Below are 22,112 nucleotides of genomic sequence, written 5' to 3'. Positions count from 1 at the left end.
AATTTGGGCGCAGGCTCTCTCCTGTGTATTTCTGTACAGGGGATCATTTCTAGATTAATTCACTCAAGCAGAAATGGAACAGTAATAACATCTGTGTAATCCTGCTGCTTTTACACATTCACTGGCAGTTTTTTTTCTTTTTTTTTTTTTATCTGCCTGTTACCTGTTTTTTCCTTTTCTTCTTCTTCTTTAAATAGAACATGTGATGAGGCCCCCCGCCGCTGGCTTCCCTCTCTTGTAGAGGTGGAGAACTCAGTAGGAGCTGTGTGTAGAGGAGGAAGTCTCATTCCCGAGTCTTGGATAGACACTCTCTGAACAAAACAGATTTCCCTCCCTCTGCTTTATCAACTGTAAAAACTCCACGTGTCTCTTCAGTACAGACGCCAAGATTGAAAATGCCTCAAGATGAATGTGATTTTAACACATAATTCCAAAATAGCTTAATATTAAGATTCAGATTGAGATCAATAGGCTATAACTGCATTTGGTTTGAATGTAGTTCACAAAGCATTGCGAATTACAAAAGAATAATATTAGCTAGCTATTAAGATATGCCTTTTATGAGGAATTCACTTAATTTAATATTTCCTGCAAACTTACGAGAGCTGTAGGAGACAATTGTGTGTGCTAGATCAAAATAAACACAGATGTGGCTGATTTATGAAGATTTCTGCTCTAATGATATGAATCAAGTTGTTGTAATTGTGATTATGCATGTACAGTCTGCACATCCCTGTCACACACGCACACACACGCATGCACATATAAAGAGAGCATTATCTCTTTTTTTTTTTTTTCAGCAAAAACTGAAATAAAATTAAAGCAACTGGGGCATTTACTCCACTTTAAGCAGCACAGGCAGGGTTATTTTAAGCAACAGTAGTTAGTGCACTACACACAAATGTATGTGTGTGCATGTGTGTGTGTGTGCATGTGTTCATCCACACTAACTGGAACACTGGGAGTTGGAAAAATGTGAAAGTGTAGCTCTAATGACCTGGTATTCAAAGTTGGTGGGAAATGGTGACAGCGCAGGAGATGCTGCACAGAGCCTAAAATACATCTTCAGGGAAAGATATCGTGTGAAACTATTTTACTACTAGTTTGTACTGGAATACATTTCATACCAGCCTTCCCTATTTAATTATAAGGTTATTCCACTCTGTACCCCATACTTTAACAGACACTCTGTATATTAATTAATTAATGAAAAGGGACGCATGATTTTTCTCCCAGAATGTGCAGTGAACAGCAGCAGAGTGTGTAAACATATTAGATCTATTTCTTTAACAACATAGAAACTCTGGCTGAACATGAGCAAGTACCAGATGAGTTTCAAATATTTTTAGAACTGCATTTGGAAAGCTGACAGGGATTAACAGTAAAGCCTTACCTGCAAACACACAAGTTTTAACTTGTAACTATCAACTTTAACCCTAGAAGACTAAAGTCAGGTGATTTTCACCCATGAGAAAGTGATAGGGATAGTGTTCTAGGATTAGCTTGATACTAATATGAGGCTCATATGACAAGTACACAGCACAAGTCTTATGAAAGTGCCAGTATGTACAGCATACAACCTGTCGTGAATTATCTCTTAACTTCTGTGATGTGTCTTGGAGCTGTAACTACATCCAGTTCTGTGAAAAGAAAGTTTTCACAGGATTTGATGCAGTCCTTTGAAAAACATAGTACCCTCAATGATTCAGTAGTTTGTAGAACCAGCTGTTGCAGCAGTAATTGCTTTCGGTTCTCATACTGTGGTGGAGGAATTTTGGTCCACACTTCTTTACACATGATCTGTGTTTCAGTTTATTTATGCGTAGCTCTCTTAAAGTCCTGCCACAGCATTTCAGTCAGGTTGAGGTCTGGACTTTGGCTGGCCCACTGCAACTCTTTGATTTTCTTTCATTGTTGTAGATTTGCTGCTGTGCTCGGGATCATTGTCTTGTTCCATGACCCAATTTTGGCCAAGCTTTAGCTGTTGGACAGATGGCCTCACATTTGACTCTAGAATACTTTGGTATACAGAAGAGTTCATGGTCAACTCAATGACTGCAATGTGCCCAGGTCCTGTGGCTACAAAACCTCTGCCATCATGCTTGACAGCTGCTATGAGGTGTTTGTGCCAGTATTTTTGGGTTTTGCAAACACGGCACTGTGAATTATGGCCAAACATCTGCACTTTGGTCTCATCTGTCTAAAGGACATTGTTCGAGAGGTCTTGTGGTTTGTTTGCAACTTTGCAAAGCTAAGCTGTACTGCCATGTTCTTTTTAGAGAGGAGAGGCTTTCTCCTGGCAGCCCTTCAAAACAAGCAATATCTGTTCAGTTTTCTCCTAAATGTAAGAGGTAAATGGACTGATACCTGTATGGCACTTTTCTGCTCTGAGTTTTACTACAGGCTTCATTCACCGAACCAGACACACATTCATACAGCGCTTTATTCTGAGCGCCTTATCAAACATTCACACACACACTCACTCTGATATCGATCTGTATCTTGTCTGTATCAGGGGGAGGTCTGTAGGGTCTTGAGCTGTAGCTCTTGGGGATTTTTGCAATTTTTCTGAGCATTGCACAGTCTAACCTTGGGGTGAATTTACTGGGGTGTCCACTCCTCTGAAGAATGTGGTCTTGAATGCTCCACACCAGTAAAGCACCAAAACTTTTGCTTTCATAGAGGTGTTCACATTTGCTGATGATCAGTTAATCAAGTGCATTTAGTTATCAACACCTGGATGCTACTTATCCTCTTAATTCCTATAGAAGCATTACGGGTGAAGCTAGTTTTTTTTTTTGCAAAACTGCAAGGAGTCTTGTCTTTGTGTTTGGTGTCATGATAAACAAACTTTCCTTCTAATGTAGAACCACCTGTGACTGCATGTTTAAAATAATTCTGATTTAATATGCATCTGCTCATACATAATTTTTTTGTACAGCTGGTTAGGGATGCTGAAGGTGTTTGTGGCTATCAGTGTGTGGGAGTCTGCTTGTACTTGGACACTTTACTTGGTAGATGCGTTTTAAGCCAAAAGACCTTGATACAAGGTTGTCACATTGTGTTTATAAGCAAATTTTTGGCCCTTAATATATCCCAGTCAGTCTTTGACACCATTTGAACCCTTAAACCCAGAATGTCTGTCTGTCTTCTGGCATATTGATTTATTAGCTTTATTAGAAGTTAGTAAAATTAGAATTAGATAAATAAAAAAATTTAGATAAATATAAAGTGAACTGAATGAAGAACTGTCCTATAATGAATAGATGTTATGTAAAATTTCTGTGTGGTGTTTCCCCACCCTGCAGCGACCCGTATAAGTTGACTTAATGATTTCATTTACTATTATGTAACTGGATAAGCGATCACTAAGAACATGGCACCAAATCTTGATTGCTTACATAACTAATCCAAAGCAGCATTGTCTCTGGTCTGTTTTCGCTTTCTCACTTGTTTTCACACTCTCGCTGAAATCTTCATCTTTGCCTCAGTTCCAGCACCGTGCCTCCAGAGGGCCTCTGAAGCTGCCAAGACACCAAGTGTGTTTTCACCATCTTCAGTTCCACACACACACACAAAAGCGTAGGAGACTTCCCTTCCTGCCAATGAGAAGGTGGGCGAGCAGCAGACATGAAAAAAGGCAAGGAGAAAAAAAAAAACTGTTTCAGTCTTTCACCACAGTGCTTGTCTTTTATCTCTGTCCCTGGACTGAAATGCATACACAGAGGAGTGGGCGATGTGGAGGCATGGGTCCAAGCTACTGCCCCAGGCCACTCTGCATAAAAAAGAGAGGGAAGGAGGGCATACAAAGCAGTGAATGCTTGGCAATGATTACATAATGTGAGCAATTGACTGTTCACAAACTGACTGATTAAACAGAGACTTCTCTTAATCTGACTGATCTCTCATTGTCAGAGTCAGAAAATCACTTATAGCAGGCTTGTTAGTGTCATGGCTGGACACTTCAGTGATACTACTGGGTACAGTAGCATTTTCAACAGTGATAAGGCCAGATAGGTTATGATGAGGGTAGGCTTATATTGGGATGGCACAAAAACAAATGTTTTTGTTCCGCTTGGTAATTTGTAGGTTACACCATCAGTTTTTGTCAGTCGCTCTCAGCTTGAACTCCATTTTGAAGTACGTTATGAGGACTCATATAAAGTTAGTAGACTCATTGTGGGTGGCAGTGGCACAGTGGGCAGGTGCTCACCTTGCAACCAGAGGGCTGCTGGATCGAGTCCCTGTCTGAGCGCATGCTATCATTGTGTCCCTGGGCAAGACACTTAACCCACACTGGCTAAGTGTGAATGTGTTTGGTGGTGGTTGGAGGGGCTGTAGGACTGTCAGACTGCCCCAGGGCAGCTGTGGCTACATTAGTAGCTTACCACCACCAGGTATGATTGAGGTGTGAATGAATAGTGCATGAAATTGTAAAGCGTCTTTGGGTGTCCAGAAAAGCGCTATATAAGACTAATGCATTATTATAAGGCTTTTATGATGACTAAACAAATCTAAACTGTTGCTTAAGCCTTTTGTTTACAATTAATTGACTAATTAACAAACTTGACTGATTAAAATCATAATTGCCCCACGACCACCCTTTGGCTCCACCCCTACTCCACAAAGAAGTTAAAAATAACTAAAAATGTCCCTAAAGATATAAATAGCAGCCACTGACAGATGTAAAAGTTTGATAAAGAGATACCACTGACCAGAAAGAATAAAACTTAACCATAACCTGGTTGTGTTTGAGGAATCACACAGCTTTGCATATGTATCCAGATATCAGTTTTCTCCCATTCTGTCCATGGCTGCACAGTAAAAAAAAAAAAAAACATCCATCAAAATGCAAAACAATGTGCGTTTTAAAAAATGAAGGAATTTTCTGTATTTCTATTTATTTATTTACAGAGGTTTTTCTGCATTTTTTAACCACACATGGAATTTGACCATTTAGCATTTACAGGAACTACTGGTAGATAATTATCTGTATATTTTATTTTATTTTATTTTTTTTTTTTTACATATTCTTTTCTGACAGTCTGTAGCCTATTCAAAATTACAAATAGTAGCTATCCTTTGATAGTATTCAATATCAAAAAAAAAAATTAATGTTTAATTTCTTGTACATTTATTATACTGAAATAATATATTCATGTAGCCCCCCCCCCCCCCCCCCCCCCCCCCCATTTTAATGTTTAATGTTTTAAACACATTTTACAGATGTGTCAGCCTTCTTGAAAAATGTGCTCCAGTCTGGTTTTCCTAAGCTGTTCAGAAGTGTATTAGAAATGCAGATCTCATGCTGGATCACAGAGATGGAATAAATTCTGAACGTGGATAAAGGAAAATCAGCATGATAATTCCAAGTTAATGTCACTGCCATCTTTTCCCCGATGATGACAAAACTGGCCCTACAATTGATTTTTAGGTTTCCATTCTTACACACACTGCCATGCATACAGCGAAGAAAAAAAATGTTATTTTCAGAACTCAACATGTTCATGGTTATGGACTTTTGTAATCCTTCTGCCTATCACTTCATGGCAAACTCTTTATTGAGCCTCGGGATAAACGTCAGTGTCTTGGCTGGTTACATGGGCTGTGCAGGATACTGTGGTGGGCAAAAAGAGAACAGTGTCTTTTAGACTGCTGACCTTGAGCAAAACTAAGAATCTCTGGCAAACTCCAGAGGATGCTGTTGCACAGCTGACCTCTGTCCTTAGATCAGTGAGTCTCTAGTTCCAAAGATAACATGGGCTCTGAAATCCTTTCTAGGTGTTTCAGGTGAACAGACCACACACAGTACACACAACAAAATATTACCTGTTTCAGTACATGCAGATATTGCTCAAGACACCTTTGTTTTTAAGTGTTGCAGCTGTTTACTTTCACTATGATTTCTCTGGCAAAAAAAAAAAAAACTGGGCAGTCTATATCTTAAATTATACAATGATGTCTGAGGCCAGTACAGAAACAATACTTTCTAAACATGGAAGAAAACATTGACATAGTATGAAATATGATTTTGAACTATTTTAAAGTGGAAATACAAGGACAAAATACAACTGACACTGAAGTGGAAAAATAGCACAGCATATACCCATCAAACAGTAACCATCAGGGGACTTTCAGGGATCGCTCCCTGAAGAGCACATTCTAGGAATGTTCTAGGAACATTCCCTGAAGGTTATTTTTGTAGAAAACTTCAGGGAATATTCCCCATTAAAGTTTCTACAGAAGTAAACTGCAGTTCCCAAAGTAACTGATAGTGACTGTATTTGGTAACTATGGTTTCTGTAACTATAGTTACACTCTAGTGCCCCTATAGTTACACTATAGTACAACTATAATTACTCTATAGTAACATTATAATTACACTATAGTTACACTAAAATTACTCTATACATATTATAGAGTAATTATATGTATGTATATTCACATTATATACACATATACGCGTACTTATAGTGTAACTATGGTGTAATTTTAGTGCCACTATAGAGTAAATATAGTGTAATTATAGTGTATCTATAGAGTACTTAAATTGGCACAAAGCCACAAAGACCGTGACTAAAAGTATACATTTAAAGAGATTTCCTCAATATCATTAGTTACCAGTAGTTTGGTAATGCAAAAAAATATAATTTCAGTTAGTTTCAGTGATTTTTTATTATTATTTTTTTTTTGACTAACCATAATGTTTTTACTTGGCTGCCTTCGGTTTTTACACCTTAATTTTTTACTTTGGTTTTGTCACAGGTCATATGTCACAGGTCTTGGTATAAGCTTTTCCTTAAGTACAGTTCAGTGCTTCTCAGACCTCTAAGAATTAAACATCTTTAATCTTCTGGTAGCTCTCATCCACCTTTGATGTGGGGTACAAGTAGACATTGCTTCATTTTAACGGTTCAAAGCCAAAAATGTTGAATCCGTTTGTTTACGGTATGCGATTTTTTTTTTTTTACAGGTTCTGCCGCTGGGTGGTGCTGTTGCTCCTCGGTGTCCGGCTCCTGTTCAGAAGGTGGAGGTGCTGCTGCACCTCCTTCATTGTCTGAGTGATTTCAGCAGGAGTGGATCCGCCGCTCGGTTCACTGTAATCCCGTCTCTCCCCGGCTCACTTACTCAGTCGTCCGCCATGGCGACCGCAGGAATCCTCCTCTTCGGTGCAAGCTGCATCTAAAACTCATCAGGGATTCATTTTTCCCAATTTTTCCGGACGTGGATGTAGTCTTCCCCTTCAGCTGGGAAATACTTTTCGTGTGGACAAGCCCGCATTTCGAGAGAAGGGGTAAGAATCGTGCTGCCCGAGTCCTCTCTCACTGCGCTCTTGAAGGGAAGTGATTCAACTTGTTTGAGGAGATTAGGGTTAAGTCTTGGGAGTCTCTTTCTCGTGTTGTTTTGTGATGCTGGATTTCAAAGGAGGGAAATAACTATCACCCTGCGTGGAAAAACCTCATATGCTGCCAGGGACTGTCCTTTCTGTCCTGCAGTGTGGGTTGCATTGCACAGATATACCTTAGCTGTGTGTGTGCAGCAGCCGCCGCAGTCGTTGAGGTTTCGTTTTTCGAAGATGATTCATGCATGTCTGTGACATTTAAAAGATTAAGAAAAAAAAATGTTGCCGAGGTGTGTGCGTTTATTACCTGACCCTTAGTTTCCAGAGGGTGTCCAGGTGAGTGTGTGCAATGCATTAATGTCACATCTACTGTGCTGGCTGGTAATGTCCTGAGGATTACAGCAGCCTGCTCTATTAACCTACATTACATCTATGGTGTGACCACACTTCAGACTATGTGAGCTGAGTCTGCCATTGACTTTACCATTCCAGTCATTAGGGCTCTTTTGCACAGGTCTTGGTTACAAGTATCCAGTTGGCTGTCATTCCTTTCACTGAATGAACATATGTCACATTGCCAATAATACAGCGTGAACTTAGAGCTTTTCACGCAATGCCAGCCACACCCAGGTATCAGTGGCGTTTGCAAACCACAGAAGAAATTGAGCTCTTTTTTATTATTATTATTATTATTATTATTATTATGCAGCTTCTCTCAGATAGACAGTCCCCTGGCCATTCAGCTGTCATTAAAAGGATTCCAGCTGTGCAGTTGTGGACTTCATCTAGGAGCCCCTGTGTACCCCTGCGCACAGAGGAGCCACTGTTACAACCCTGGACTCTCAATAAGCCAGCAGTCACAGCTAAACATTGCAGGCTTGTGGGGAATTTCAAGCAAACAAGTTCAAAGGCAGGGTGGTTTACTCTGAGAAACACTCAGGGGTCTGCAAATGTCCCTTTTGGCATTGTATACTGGACGAGTACGCTTTGTGTCACATTCTAGCCCTGGGAACAAGGCCATCTGTACAACTGCCTGTTTTTGTGTTTGTTTGGGCCTGTGTTACCTATTCACAAAAGCACACAGACCTGGAGTCATAACTGGTTGATTCATGATGCTTGGTGCAGGGGAGGGTACGTGCTGACTGAAATAATCACAGTCTACTCTTTCACTGCCCTCTGTTTCACTGGTGCCTTGTTTGAAGAGTGTCTGGTTACGTGGCATGCATGTGCAGGGTCATGCAAGCCATGAATTTACAGAGTTGACTTGATACACTTGCCAATAATCAAGAGTAAGGGCCACCAAGTGGTGACGGCCCTTGGATCAAACGTCATAAAGGACTGGGTTTGATTTGGGAAAATATGCTCGTTTCCATTCATGGCCCCGGTGGCAGCTTTTAGGTCTGTTTTTGATCACCCCAAAGGAGTGAGCACTTTAACTGGAAAACAGCAACATCTGTCACCCACTGCTCCGTGATGACAGTGTACAAACAGGTGCAAATGAAACAACATGATCCCCAAAGTCACTGGCCTTATAGTGGGAGATTAACATAATCTGATCATACAAATAAGTTTATAACAGAACTCACAGATTAACCTTCCTGATTAATTGCATTATAGAGGGCGCTTTACTTTTGTTAGCCTTTGAGCACTGTTATTCTGGGCAGAATTGCCTCGGCAGCCTTAACAATCACTTGACAGAAAATTAGTTTCATATTCAATCAGTTGTTTCAAGTCATTCCTTAAGTAAAACTGCCTTTTCCCTGTTTTATGTTCTTTTAAATACTATCTGTTGTGTGTTGGTCATGTTTCACAATTTTCCATCGCTTAATCGACTGATTTTGCAATCAGCTAACGATTATTAATGAAAACAATAAAATAATTGTCGGTTGCAGGCCTACTAGTCATTAATCACAGCTCCAGGCTGCAGTCTCCAAGCTCAATCACCAGACAGACCATCATCACAGAATTTAGAGTATTCACTATCCTCGGCCTATATTCTGCACACACTCTACTGGATTACATTATCCACTCCTTTGAAATGCCTTATTCAGCTCTCAGCTTAAACTTGGCACCAGTCATTCACCTCTGCGGCGGCTGAACAACTGCCCACTGGCCTCGGTACTCTGACGAACCGCTCGGTGAGTTCTCAGGATGACATCAGCCTGCTGGAATGTGCAGTGAAGAGAGAATTAAGCAGGACAGCAGGGCCCTAAGGGGATCTGGCTGTAGATACATGGTGTGGGGGGGGTGGAGGGGTGGCCAGCTCAAGTGTCAACCCGAAATGAATCCATGACTTTGTCCAAAACATTCAACCATCTGGGAGAGTCATGGGCTGAGTGATACTGCAGAGTTTTCCCAGATTCTGTACCCCAGCTTTTTCGGTGTTGGATGTGAACCTCCGAAACTGGATGCTGTGGGTCGGTGGTTCCCAACATTTTCTGTCACACAGGCTTATTTCATTTTCATGATCCATTACTTTCAGCCATATTGTTCTAGCTGCCATTTCCTCGTTGTCTTATGTTAGTTTGTGACCCGATAAGCCATTCATCTGTTAGTTATGGGTGGCAAAGTGCCTGGTTGCATGGAGCTGGATGTTCTCCCTTTGCCTGAGTGTTTTTCCTCCCACAGGCCGAAGGCATGCATGTTATGTTAATTGGTGATTCTAAAGTTGTCCATAGGTGTGGCTGTGAGAGTGATCAGTTGTCTGTCTTTGTCTTAGCTGTGATTGGCTGGTGACCTGTCCAGGGTGTATCCCGTATCTTGCCCTATGATAACTGGGATAGTTTTCAGACACTGATTTGGATAAATGGAAAAAATGATTGGATGGATCTGCTACCTCTACTTTAAACCTCCAGTTTTTATTGATAACCTTTAGCTACTTATACTTGTTACTATTAGCTGTGTATCTTTAAACCCAATAGAATATAGTCACTGGATCTGCAGTGTTTTCTTTTCATTTCTGTTACCCCTTACACTCTCTGTTTACTCCACATTCACATTTCCTGCAGTGTCTTTACATGTCTGAGTTGCTGCCCCTGAGATCTGTTGAATCCCAAGTGTACATGTCTGTGTCTCTGTCCTTAATGCGCTGGTTTTAAAACTTTCTAAATGAATTGTCATTCTACTGACACTTTGATTTTACACTCTAGCCTCGTGATTCATTTGTCAAATCAAATTAGGGCTGCCTGATTTGTGCTTTGAAATCAAGAACTTGCCTCACACTTTTTTTTTTTTTTTATATTAATTGGGTCTCCCACTGGCAACAATTATCAGCCATTAGCAGCGAGTGCAAATACTGCATTTGCAATTACTCTGTTTTGTGTGACATGAAAGGTTGTGCAGCCTGTCCTCCGGGAACTGATGCAGCCGTTGGACTGTGTTGCACACACACCACTGATGCTGTGAGACAGGAGTTTTTCATTTTTGCCTTTAAATTTAATTTTTGCATTCATGTGACTGGCTGAATATGTTTTTCGGTGCCTGACTTCTGTCTTGCCCTTGGTGCAGGCTGGGCAGTGAGCAGTGCAGCACACCATGGCAGAGCCAGACCCAGACACAATCTCCTCTGGAGCAGGGCAGCGCCTTGGAGCCCCAGAGACCCTTGGCATCAGTACATTAGACCCCGGGCACAGACCCCCGGCCATGCCCCCTGGACGGCATGTCACCATCAGGGTTCGTATGCTGGATGACACGGAGGAGCTTTTTGACATCTCGGTGAGTTACTATCATTTTTCTTGTTGTTGAACGGGACTCTTCATTATTACACAGCGGCCGAGAAGCATTTCCCGATTCCAGCTGCAGTCTGGTAACAGGTTGGCATGGAAACTGCATGTTGAATGAAACTGGAGGGATCTTAGTAATATCAGGGTTCTTCCAGTTTATTGTGGGTTATTCAATTTTTGCTCGCTCTTTTCTAATCTCCCAAACGGGTTCAAATCTGCTCTCGTTATTATTGCACCACAATTACAGTAGGTAACAAATTTCCACTTTTGTCTTGTTTTGTTTAGGTTTTAACCTTTTTTCAAGCTGTCTTCTCTTCAAAAATTGCCTTTAAAAATGGTAAAAATGTTCAATTAAGAGAAAAATAGCAATAAATTGATGTAACAAAAATTCAGTTTGATTAAATCTTTCTTTAACTCAGAATTTCAAGAGTTTAGAAGAATTTGCTGGGGTTTCAAGAATCTTCTCAAATATTGCACAATTTTCAAACAAACCCCCCAAAAAACCCAAACAAAATCAGAGGTTGACAGGAATAATGGACATTTTCTGTTCTTTTACAATAAAAAAAAGTTAGAAAATAACACTTGCTTATCAAAGACTAACATTGTGTTACATTGTGTCATTCTTCTACTGCCAGGGTTCTCAAAGTGTGGCCCATGGGCCAAAGGTGGTACTTGGAAATATTTTATGTGGCCCTTGGATGGCAAGGAAAGGATGGATGAGTTTACATTCAGTTCACGTCATGCTAAAATATCGCAGCACAGAACGAGACCAAAGGACCAAAGTTGCTTAACGCTGACAAATACAACTGAGTTGTAAAAATCTGCCTCATTAATAATTAAAAAAACATAAACCACCAGATAAAATGACATACCAAAACTTTGCAAACACTGATTAAAAGTCTTCTAAAAGCATTTAGTGTGTGCGTTTTTCCTGTGCAGCCCTAAATCATATACTGGCCCCTACATTGGCCCTCAGTCATTGAAAGCTTGAGTACCCCTTAAAGCTCTTTCCTACATTGGTATGTTGATACTGTGTAAGAAGCACTTGTTTTTTTCTTTATTGTGCTCAAAGGCTAACAAAAGCAGACAAGACTGTATCTTACTTGTCTTATTTCAGCTGGAATTTGAATTCCATTCTTGACTTAAGGATTTAGGGGATTAACCTTCTAATCACATGGCTCTAAATTTGGACACAGTATGTGAATGCTTAAATTAGACACTAATTTTTAAGTACCTTCTACTATCTGCTTACAATGCTTGAAATGCAAAAAAAAAAAAAAAAAAAAAGATATGTTCACTGTGTAGAAATAGAATTTTTTTGACCATAAAGCAAATGATTTGCAGGTATTGGTCAAACTTTGTTATGATGAGTGTGGGCAGCACTGTATAGTAGTTTAAGTTTGTCACATGTCATATGTTCATAGCCAATAACCTATTTGTTCTTGTTTGCATTTTCCAAAGATTTCTGAACACTAAATGAAAAACTATATGTGATAAATTAAAATTTATGCACATTATCAGTAGAAATGGGCCTCAGGATAATGCCATTTGGCTTTGGGCTTATCCTTGGTATAAGCTGACAGTATAAATACAGTACAATATATACAATAACACAAACTATGTCCTTTAAGGCACTTAGAAGATGATACAATACATTTTAAAACCTCACTTTCCCACAGCTGGTGTTCTGGGTGTTCTTCTTAGGCTTTAATTTAATGGCAGAAACACAGAGTGGGGAAAGAGAAAATACTGGTATTTGTCTCTGGATAGAGTAGAAGAGCGAACTATATTCTGTGACCAGAAGCATTCCCTCCCAGAACAGTGGAGCGAGATGAGTAGATAGAGAAAAGTGGTGATGGAGGGAAACAGATACAGCAGCCGTCACAGAGGACCTGTTTAATGTGTATGAATGGGGCCCAGCACCGACGCTGCTGAGCTTTACTGACAGTTAGTGTGTGTGCGCTGCAGGGTGGATGTGTCCTTTTGGCTGTTTCCCAAGGCAGTGTGGGTAAACACAGTTCTTAAGGCAGTTCCCTGTGCATGACTCTTAATCTTTCTAGTGGTATCATATGTTCTTTCTAATACTTAAAGCTCAGTAGGGTCTCACTGTGAAATCCTGGTTAATTGCGCTCAATTTTTTTGTGTACTAATTTTTGTCATACTGGAACAGTCTATTTTTTTTTTACACTGGCCTTTAACATTTCAATCTCATCCAGCCAGTGATGCCTACATTTGATACAAGATAGAGCAGGAGAGAAAAGGATTTTCAGTCTGCTTCAGGGCTTGCAATCTGTGGAAAACCTGCAATGGGAAACTCTGCTTACGAAGGTGATATCAGCCTCAGTGTTTATTAAATTTTTTATGGAGTATTAATGTCCCAGAGCCGTGTTTAACACTGCTCTAACCGCCAAGGTGTGCACACACTGACACTGGATTTTCTGTGATGAACAAGAATATTAAACAGCTTTTTCTCTGGCTAAATTGTCTTCCTTTTCCCACTTTCTGTCACTTCAAAACCTGTAGACACAGAGATTTCCAAATAGTAGTGTTGAGTACCCTGCGAAATACTGTGTGCCACAAGAAATGCATGCTCTTCCAGTAAGTTAGCCTTTGCAGTGCCCTAAAATGTCTCTTATGATGTAGCTGAGTAGTCGCGGTGGTGAGTTTGCAACGTTGGGCTGAAGCTGTGAATCAGGGGAGGGTAACAAAAGGGTCTCACTAACAGAAAGCTTTATTCATGCTCAATTTAACACATGTTATATCCTTGATCTCAAGTCAGCACTTGAGATAAAAAGCTTTGTGGCCTCGATGTTGTTTTTGCCCCGAGGTGTCAACAGAGAAGATATTTATCTCAGTCGCTGGCTTGCATTTAGGGTGGAAAGATCTGTTATTAAAATAGATACATAAAAATATACACACACACTTCTAAAAACAAAAGGTTACATTATTTCTGAGAGCTGTTGCCATATACAAGGCTTTTGCACTAATCAGCCACAACATTAAAACCATTAAAGGTTAAGTCAGTAATATTGATTATCTCATTACAATGCAATGTTCTGCCAAGAAATCTTGGGTAATGGGGTTCATGTGGATGTTACTTTGACGTGTACCGCCTTTATAAAGGTTGGTACCGACCAAACACAACTCCTCTTACCAATGGCACTCCTTGATGGCAGCAGCCTCCCGCAGCGGGACAGTTTTCTCCACCCCACAGCAAAATTGGCTCACAAAGTGCTTGAGAAGTGTGACAAAGAGCCGAAGCCTCACTTGATCCAGCCTCCAGTCTCCCCACATCCCAATCAGATCAAGCATCCACTTGATCACGCCCGATTCATGGAGTCCCCATTCCATTCTCCAGAGGACTGAGGTGTCCTCACAGGACACCAAAGGTTTCAAGTCCATGGCTGAATGAGTGAGAGTGATTTAGCAGCATGAGGGAGAACTTTAAAACCTTAGAAAGGGGGCTTTGCTGTGGTTGAGGTACATGATAGAAATGTATTTTTAAAGCATGTTTAGTTGCCTGAACCGAGTTGCTTTCCTTCAGCAGTAATTACAGTTTGTTTCAACCAGTCACATCCCAAATATCTCTGAGATACAGAGGACATATGTCAACTTTGTACACACTGTGCTGATGATAATCTCTTCCCTGCAGCAATGAAGTGAGATAGCTGCATGGTCTACAAAACACATCTGTCAAGCAATTATCCAGTCTTTTATTTCACAACAGGAACATGCAGCATTGTTCAGGAAGAGGCAGCTCATCTTAGATGATTTTATTGTCAAAGAGACTCAGGGCAGAAATTTTTTATGCAGCTCTTTAAGAAAACATAAAACATCTAACCTCACCCTGTTACTGATACCGAAGGCTTCAGTTCCTGTTCCTCTGTTTGAGAGGGATATGTTTCCACCTCAGCAGGCAGAGTATCAGATGGTTGGGAAACAAAAAGGGGCCACAGAGCCTTCTCATGGGTTGCATACCATGCTGTGGCCTAGTTAGCACTCTGGCTGTGAACACTTGTGTTGATGCTGATGATGTCTGGCTGCAAAAACCTTCATAAATAACACAAATTCTGGTCCTTTTTTTTTTTTTTGTAAATTGAAAGATTGAAAATAAAATAGTTTTGCACCTGATCATTTTGTTGGTTTAGATTTCGTTGGGGCAGGAAGACAGACTGCCGTCTGCCTTGCCTTCCTCAGGCTAACATACGCTGACACTGTGTGTGCTGATGTTTTGATGCTTATGTTTGCTGATGGCTGGTGGAAGCTCTGCAGATTTTGTCCGTGAAGAGTGTGATTGTAGCATGCATTTAGGAGTTGACAAGTGGGGGATGGGATGATGAAGGCAGAGTGGAGGAGAGTTATGCTCATTCCTGTGAATGAATGAAGGAGTCCAGGTCCATTAGCCAAGCCTTGCTGGTAGAATACCATCAGGTACAACCTTACATGGAATACATCTGATCTGATTTTAATTTCAGCAAAACACAGCCGTTCAACATTAGAAATTCAGACACATACTCTCTCTCTCTCTCTATCTTATTGAACTCCTACTTCTGTTCTTCCTCTCTGACTATAATGAGCCACCGAGGACTGCAGTCTGTCCTCTCCTGCCTTCACTTTCTCCATTGCAGTCACAGCCCTGTGTAAAAGTCTACTTGCTGAGCAAAATCCTGAATTAATTAAATGCAAACCTTTTAATCTCTTGGCATTTTAATTTGTTTTCCATATGAGGTTTTTTTTTTTTACCAAGTACAGACTGCAAAATACTGCAATACTTTTGCTTTCTTAATTACTAATAAAATCAACAGCATACAGGTTTAAATTAAATCCCAGCGTGCTGCTTCTTCAAGCTAAGCATCCCACAGTTGCTGAATAGAAATGTTGTTCACATTCACAATCCCCCAGTGGATGAATGCTTCTGATGCTGATGATCCCCTGAATTTCACTTATTCTGTGAGTATGGGAACAGCTACTACAGACTGCCATTATGTTGGTATTATTTGCCAAATTGGTAGTAAGCTGGCCATTATCTGTATAATTTCAACCAGCTTGTTACAGGTGTAGTTCAGTATTGCTATGTGCAGATTACACTCACCAACCACTTCATTAGGTGCACCTTGCTAGTGCTGGGTTGGACCCCATTTTGCCTTCAGAGCTGCTTTAATTCTTCCTGGTATAGATTCAAAAAGGTGCTGGAAACATTCCACAGAGATTTTGGCCCATATTGACAGGGTGACTGTGATGTCACTGGTTTAGCTCCAACGCAGTGGAATGAACTTCCTATTTTTAGATCAGTTCAACCAATTCCATATTTCATTTTTTTTTTTTAAACCTGCCTGTATTGACTGGCTGTATAACATTTTATAATGACTTTGTATTGTTTTACCATAGCCTTCTGTATTATTCTCTTTCATTTTCATCTCCTCTCACTTTATATATATTTGAAATGTTTTAATGCTGCTTTCAGTTAAGGATCCTGTAACTCTGGTTTAGAAAGCTGCTATAGAAATGATATTTATTATTATTGTATTGTCTAATAGCTGTCAGACACTGGATCCTCATGACTTTGTGCACATTTTGAGCTGTCTGATGTTACTTTTGACACATACTGTCAGCCTTATTTTAGATCCTTCAAAGCCACAAGCTATTGTACATTAGCAGAAAATAAGAATGTGATGCAGAAAGTTCTCAAAATTGTTTTCTGAACATGGGATGTTGTTGACGTTGCTGCTGGTGGTGGTGGTGGTGGTGGTAGGGGGCTTCAGATGAGAATCTCAGGGGTGTTGATGTGCTCAGCATCAGTTTAGATTACAAATCAGTGGATAAAAATAAACATGTTAATGGGCACCCCACTGGTGTTCAGTGTTTCTCCTACCATTGTCTCAGGGTGGCAGCCTACCCCCACCCACCCCCACCCGGTGAAACTCCTTGCCTCAGATGAAGATAGAGGGGGATAAAAATGAATGAATGAACAGGAATAATAAAATAAAAATACCTGATTTATGTGCACTTGTTTCAGCGCAGTTTGTGACTCTCATTTTGAGATCATTTTTGGTTGCACTAGTTTCTCTCATGATTTGTGTGTGTGTGTGTGTGTGTGTGTGTGTGTGTGTGTGTGTGTGTGTGTGTGTGAGGGGGAGGGGGAGGGGGAGGGGCAACAAGAAAGATATAGCACAGCAGAAGACAAGATGGCAAATCTCGGTAGCTGTTATTGGTATGCTGCAGTGAAGGGGGGACTTGTTTGCAATCAACCTAAAGGAAACACTGATGCCACTACCTGATTATCATGATGCTGTCTGAGAGTCTTATCAGTCTAAGATATTCAATACACAACATTTTAAAGTTTACATAACTCGATTAGGATGCTGGATCCATTTCCCACAATTTTTTTTTTAGGTGTGATTTTAGTGAGAAATGACATAAAGTCACCAATAATCTGTCATTGACTAGATTTTTTTTTTTTTTTTGCTACCTTCGAATGCAACCGGCTATATCTAACTGATTTTGAGACCCAGAAAACTGATCTGTTGCTTGATGTGAGTCTCTCCCCATTCCCTTAAATGAAACTGCACAGAGGAAACCGGGGCAGCAGGGGCCACCCAGGCTAAAGAGGGCTTTAGAGCAAGACTCGCACACCAGTCCAGAGGGCTTAGCATCATCTGGCCCCTCTCCACTCTTTTCCCCATATGCTGTCACCCATTCATTGTGATGAGAAGCAATTAGAGCAGCTCTAGTGTGCCTTGTTGTCAGCTGAATGGCAATGAGGTCCTGACTTAATGAGCAGAAGCACGATGAAGGGCTTCTTTCAGCTCGGTCTTAAACAGCTTATGTATGGTTGTTCAGTGACTGACCAGCAGTGAGGACAAGTATCCACCTGTGGATCAACGCCCAGATGCATCTGGAGAGTCGTGTACCAGAGGTCCTTAAATAGCTACATTTTGAGTATGGATCTTAACATAAAGGAAGTAATTGCATTGGCAAATGCAGCACCTACCAATCAGTGTACTTTGACATTAAATTTGACATTCAATCCGCTGTCATTAGTGTACAATACGGTTGATTAATTGCATGAATCTGTGCAGTAGTTATGGTATTGTACTCACATTATGAAGAGAGGACACAGCACATACATTTTCCTAAATGTTTACTCTTTATTAAAAATGATAGTCATGGTAGTTTCAAAGTGGATATCTGGGACAAGACTTTGTTATGAATGTTGGTATGTTTTAAATGCGCTAATAAAAAGCTAAATGATGATTTCAAAATGGCATTTTGAAATCTATTTTTGCGCTCTACACAGAGAGCATTTTTTTTTAACCTGCATGCAACCAAAGCCTGCTGTGTGCTGTGCCGATATAAATGGACTGTAAGAGGACTACAAATGGAAACCATAAAACTTCTGGTACCAAGAATCTCGAACCTAATGGCTTATATACATTTGCTGCTATCTCTTTAAAGAAATTATGGTAATTGAATCATGCTGAGTTAGATACAAAGAAGCCCTAAAGCCTATACCACTGCTGCCAATTTCAGATGACAGATCAGGCACAGTGATGGAAATAAAATTAATCTGCATCTATTTTAAAACTGAATGAATTATTACAGTTATATTTTAAGCATATATGCCAGACATTTTGTAATTCTAGCCTCTCAAATATGTGAATTTGGTAAAAAAAAAAAAAGAAAAGAAAGCTGGTCAAACATAAAACATTTTAATGGCACCAGGTTATTGTGCAGTTTAGTAAAGTGTAATCAGTAATTTTATTCACTAAATTATTGCAGCGAAGCAGAACACTAGTCAGTGATGGAAATAATTGTGAGTTGCAGCCATTGCAGGTATTACTGGTGCAGTGCTATAGCTGGCAGTAACAGGTGTATACATACATTGCTAGAAACCTTGTGCTTGTTATTCTAATAACTAAAAATACATCAGCATATTATCTCTGAAGATTGTTTACAGTGTTGTAATAACATGCATAAATACTAACTGGGAAGAAAGCAAACAGCCTAGATTTCCAAGTCAAGCTCATTGTATTTATGCGAAGGGAGTCTCAAGAAATCTTCTGCAGCGCTGCGTTTGCGCGGCGGGACACGTCGACATCACTGAAATTCAACGTGCGTTTTATTTGCGCACGTAACACACGTTTCATGTTGTGTATTTTTAAACGTGGAGTATAAAGAAGGGCAGAGCTAAGAGAGGGGAAGACAGTCTAGTCTGGAAGCAGTGTGCTAAATCCTGTTACATTTGGAGCTGTGGTGGGGACACGGTCCGCTTCCCCCAGCCTCCTGGCGCTTTAGGGGGAGAACTGACAGAGGTGGTGGTTGAATGATTTGGGCACAGAGGATGATTTGGCACCAGTATTTTTTGATGAGCTGTCATTGGGTGAATGTGAATACAAATGGGATTTGATTGGCTGTTAGAGCATTCAGGGGAATGGGGCAGCAGCTATGATGCCCAAAGCAACAAATCCAACTCTCCCCTACCTTTTACACCATGTGAGTGAGTTTTCTAAATCCATTATTTTCACTCTCCTTTTGCTGATATGAGTCATGCATGAGTAAGAGCAAGATCGGTTTAAATTAACTGCGCTGTGACTCTAGCGTTCCTTTGGTCATTTTTTAGGTTTGTACAGTGTGCACGTACTGTGGCGAATGAAATTTAAGAGGAGAAAAGCGACAGAGAGACATGAGGCGATGGTGGCCATGGCAATCTCTCCATCCCCCAGTAGCGTGAGCTCGATCTGTACAGAGCTGCGAACGAGGGGACTCATTGAAGACAGTTTGCAAATAAATAGCACCACTCTGATTTTTATCTTGCATGTCACCTGAGAAAAGTGTTTGCAACCTGGCTGGGGAGACAATTAGAGCGAGGCCTTGATACCGCAAGGAGACTGGGAATCGCTTCCATCCAAGCATGTGATATTTGTCTGTTCTGGTAACATATTATATTTGTTCTCTTCTGGGAGCCTCAAAATAGAAACATTTCTTGTTTCTGTTCTTTAGCTCTGCTCTCCTGATAGCACTGCTTCAGCCAACTTTAATATGTTGTTATTCACTCTTAAAAAACACATGCAGCTGCCTCATGTGGCTCCCTGCCACAGAAAGGAATTATTTGTCATTTATCATCCCTCCCTCCGCTGCCAGAAAGCACCTCGCCGGCACAACTGTCGCGACCTTTGAGCTGCAGGGTGTATCCCCGCCGAGGTGTTGGTTTGGATCCCCCAGCTGATGTTCTTTCTGCGAACATACATCGAATTTCAACACTGTACGAGTTCTTGTTTGAAAGGGCACATGTAATCACGCCGGTCTATGTGTGGGGTTGCCATAGCTACGCAGAGAGGTGGATGAGGAGCGTCTGAGCTGGCTGCCGTGCTGCAGAGTTCTGTCTTCCACTGATATCTGTGCTCGGGAGGAGCGGGGGGGGGTCCATGCAGAGCATTAATGTGAGAGCTGTATGCTGGCATGGGGATTCACTGCTGCACATCATTTATGACTAACACATTCAGGAGACACAGCCCTCCACGCTGCGTGTTGTGAGTATGTGTGCAAGTCCCTTTTTTTGTATTCAAATCCCTTGACTTAAAATCTGACTCACAGTAAGTTTTGAGGTTTTATTAGCTCTTCTTCATTTCACTGCTGATTGACCCACTTTCCCTGAAAGATGGCATTGTGCTTAGGGTAGCAAGGATTTTTTTTTTTTTTGGGGGGGGGGGGGGGGGGGGGTCATATGCTCAGTGTCACCATAAAAAAAAAACATAAATGGAAGATTTGTGTGCCACCGTAGAGACGACGCACAATCTTCCATTTATTTAGTAGACGGCAGCGTGGTTTTAAGAGCTCAGACTTGCAGTGCGAAGATGAAAGCCTGCGTCTGATGTTCCACTGGTGGATGATACACACTGAAGATGGGGGCAAAAAAAAAATTTAAATAAGGGTAGCATGGTGTTCATGTGTCTTGCATCATTCTTGCACTAACTGACTGTTCTGCCAGGAAATATTCTCATGCTTTCCTCACGTGAACTCTGAACCCTCGGTTGCCTTTTTTCTCATGGCATGAAATTGAAATCCCACAGAGGGGTTGGGTGAGGGTGGCGGGGGCTGTTGTCCCAAGTACAGCCATCTTGCTCCCACACATCCTGAAATTTAATCAGGTCATGAAGGATGAGAGCCACAGGAGAAGAGCTACAGTGGGAATTTTCTGGTAACTGATGGCTAAGAATACTAATATGTTAAGAGACACACACTTTGATTCTTAAGGACAGAGGGTACTTTTATCAGATGAACATCAGGGATACCTTAAAAGATTGTGGAATAGTTCATTTAATTAAAATCCAGGCATCCAGAATGATACCATATAATGATTTGATGTAAAAAATAAAATAAAATCAGGACTATATTATACATCAACTACAACATCTGTGTTTACAGCTTTTTTATACTAACTTTCCATCCGTGGTTTTCAGACCAATCTGAGTCAGCTACACCACAGCCTGGTAGTCCACTGGCTACTCTGCTGACTCAGCCTCTCAGGACAACCAGTTTTCCAGGGCTTCAGGCATCGCCAGCATCCAGATAACGGATAACAGATATCATGGCCTAGACTTCCCATTTCTTGCCCTAGTTGTTGTTAACAAATGTAAATCAAATGAAAAAACTTTAAAAAAAAGTGAACTGTCATCAAACAGCAGCAGATGGTTTGGAAATTCAGTTTGAAAATTGGGGCCTCTTTTGTTGCCCACACAGTCTGTTTACCTGCATGTAGTCAAAGCCCACTCAAACAGGATTAGTCAGTAAAACTCCACAAACATAAACCAGAAAGCTTCTGATACAGAACATCTGTCCCTTGTCTACTGATTCTTCAGATTAGGTACACTGCAAGTGTTGCTGTCAAGCTGTATCTAACTGGGGCTTTATGCTTCAGTGGGAAATCCATGCCGTAGCAATGTCCTAACCGCAAACCCCTCTGAAACCCTGGGCCATAACCTACAGCATAACCTGATGTGCACCTCCCTAGAAATGTAACTGCATGTTGCATTGACGCAGCCCACAGC

The 22,112-nt window shown here is 40.9% G+C and overlaps 1 protein-coding gene across 1 annotated transcript in view; it reads left to right on the top strand.

Annotated features, from left to right (window-relative positions):
• The first annotated feature begins 7,060 nt into the window (after positions 1-7,060).
• Positions 7,061-22,112, top strand: part of LOC115800438 (FERM, ARHGEF and pleckstrin domain-containing protein 1-like) — a 54,482-nt gene continuing 39,430 nt past the window's right edge. The window contains exons 1-2 of the mRNA XM_030757800.1: positions 7,061-7,294; positions 10,850-11,056. Coding sequence (XP_030613660.1) covers positions 10,877-11,056 — 180 coding nt within the window. The 5' untranslated portion in view covers positions 7,061-7,294; positions 10,850-10,876. The remainder of the gene's footprint in view (positions 7,295-10,849; positions 11,057-22,112) is intronic.

Source organism: Archocentrus centrarchus, chromosome 21 (assembly GCF_007364275.1).
Source record: "Archocentrus centrarchus isolate MPI-CPG fArcCen1 chromosome 21, fArcCen1, whole genome shotgun sequence".
Classification (NCBI taxonomy): Eukaryota; Metazoa; Chordata; class Actinopteri; order Cichliformes; family Cichlidae; genus Archocentrus; species Archocentrus centrarchus.
Note: the sequence above shows the minus strand (reverse complement) of the source record. Positions and strands in the feature narration are given on the sequence as shown.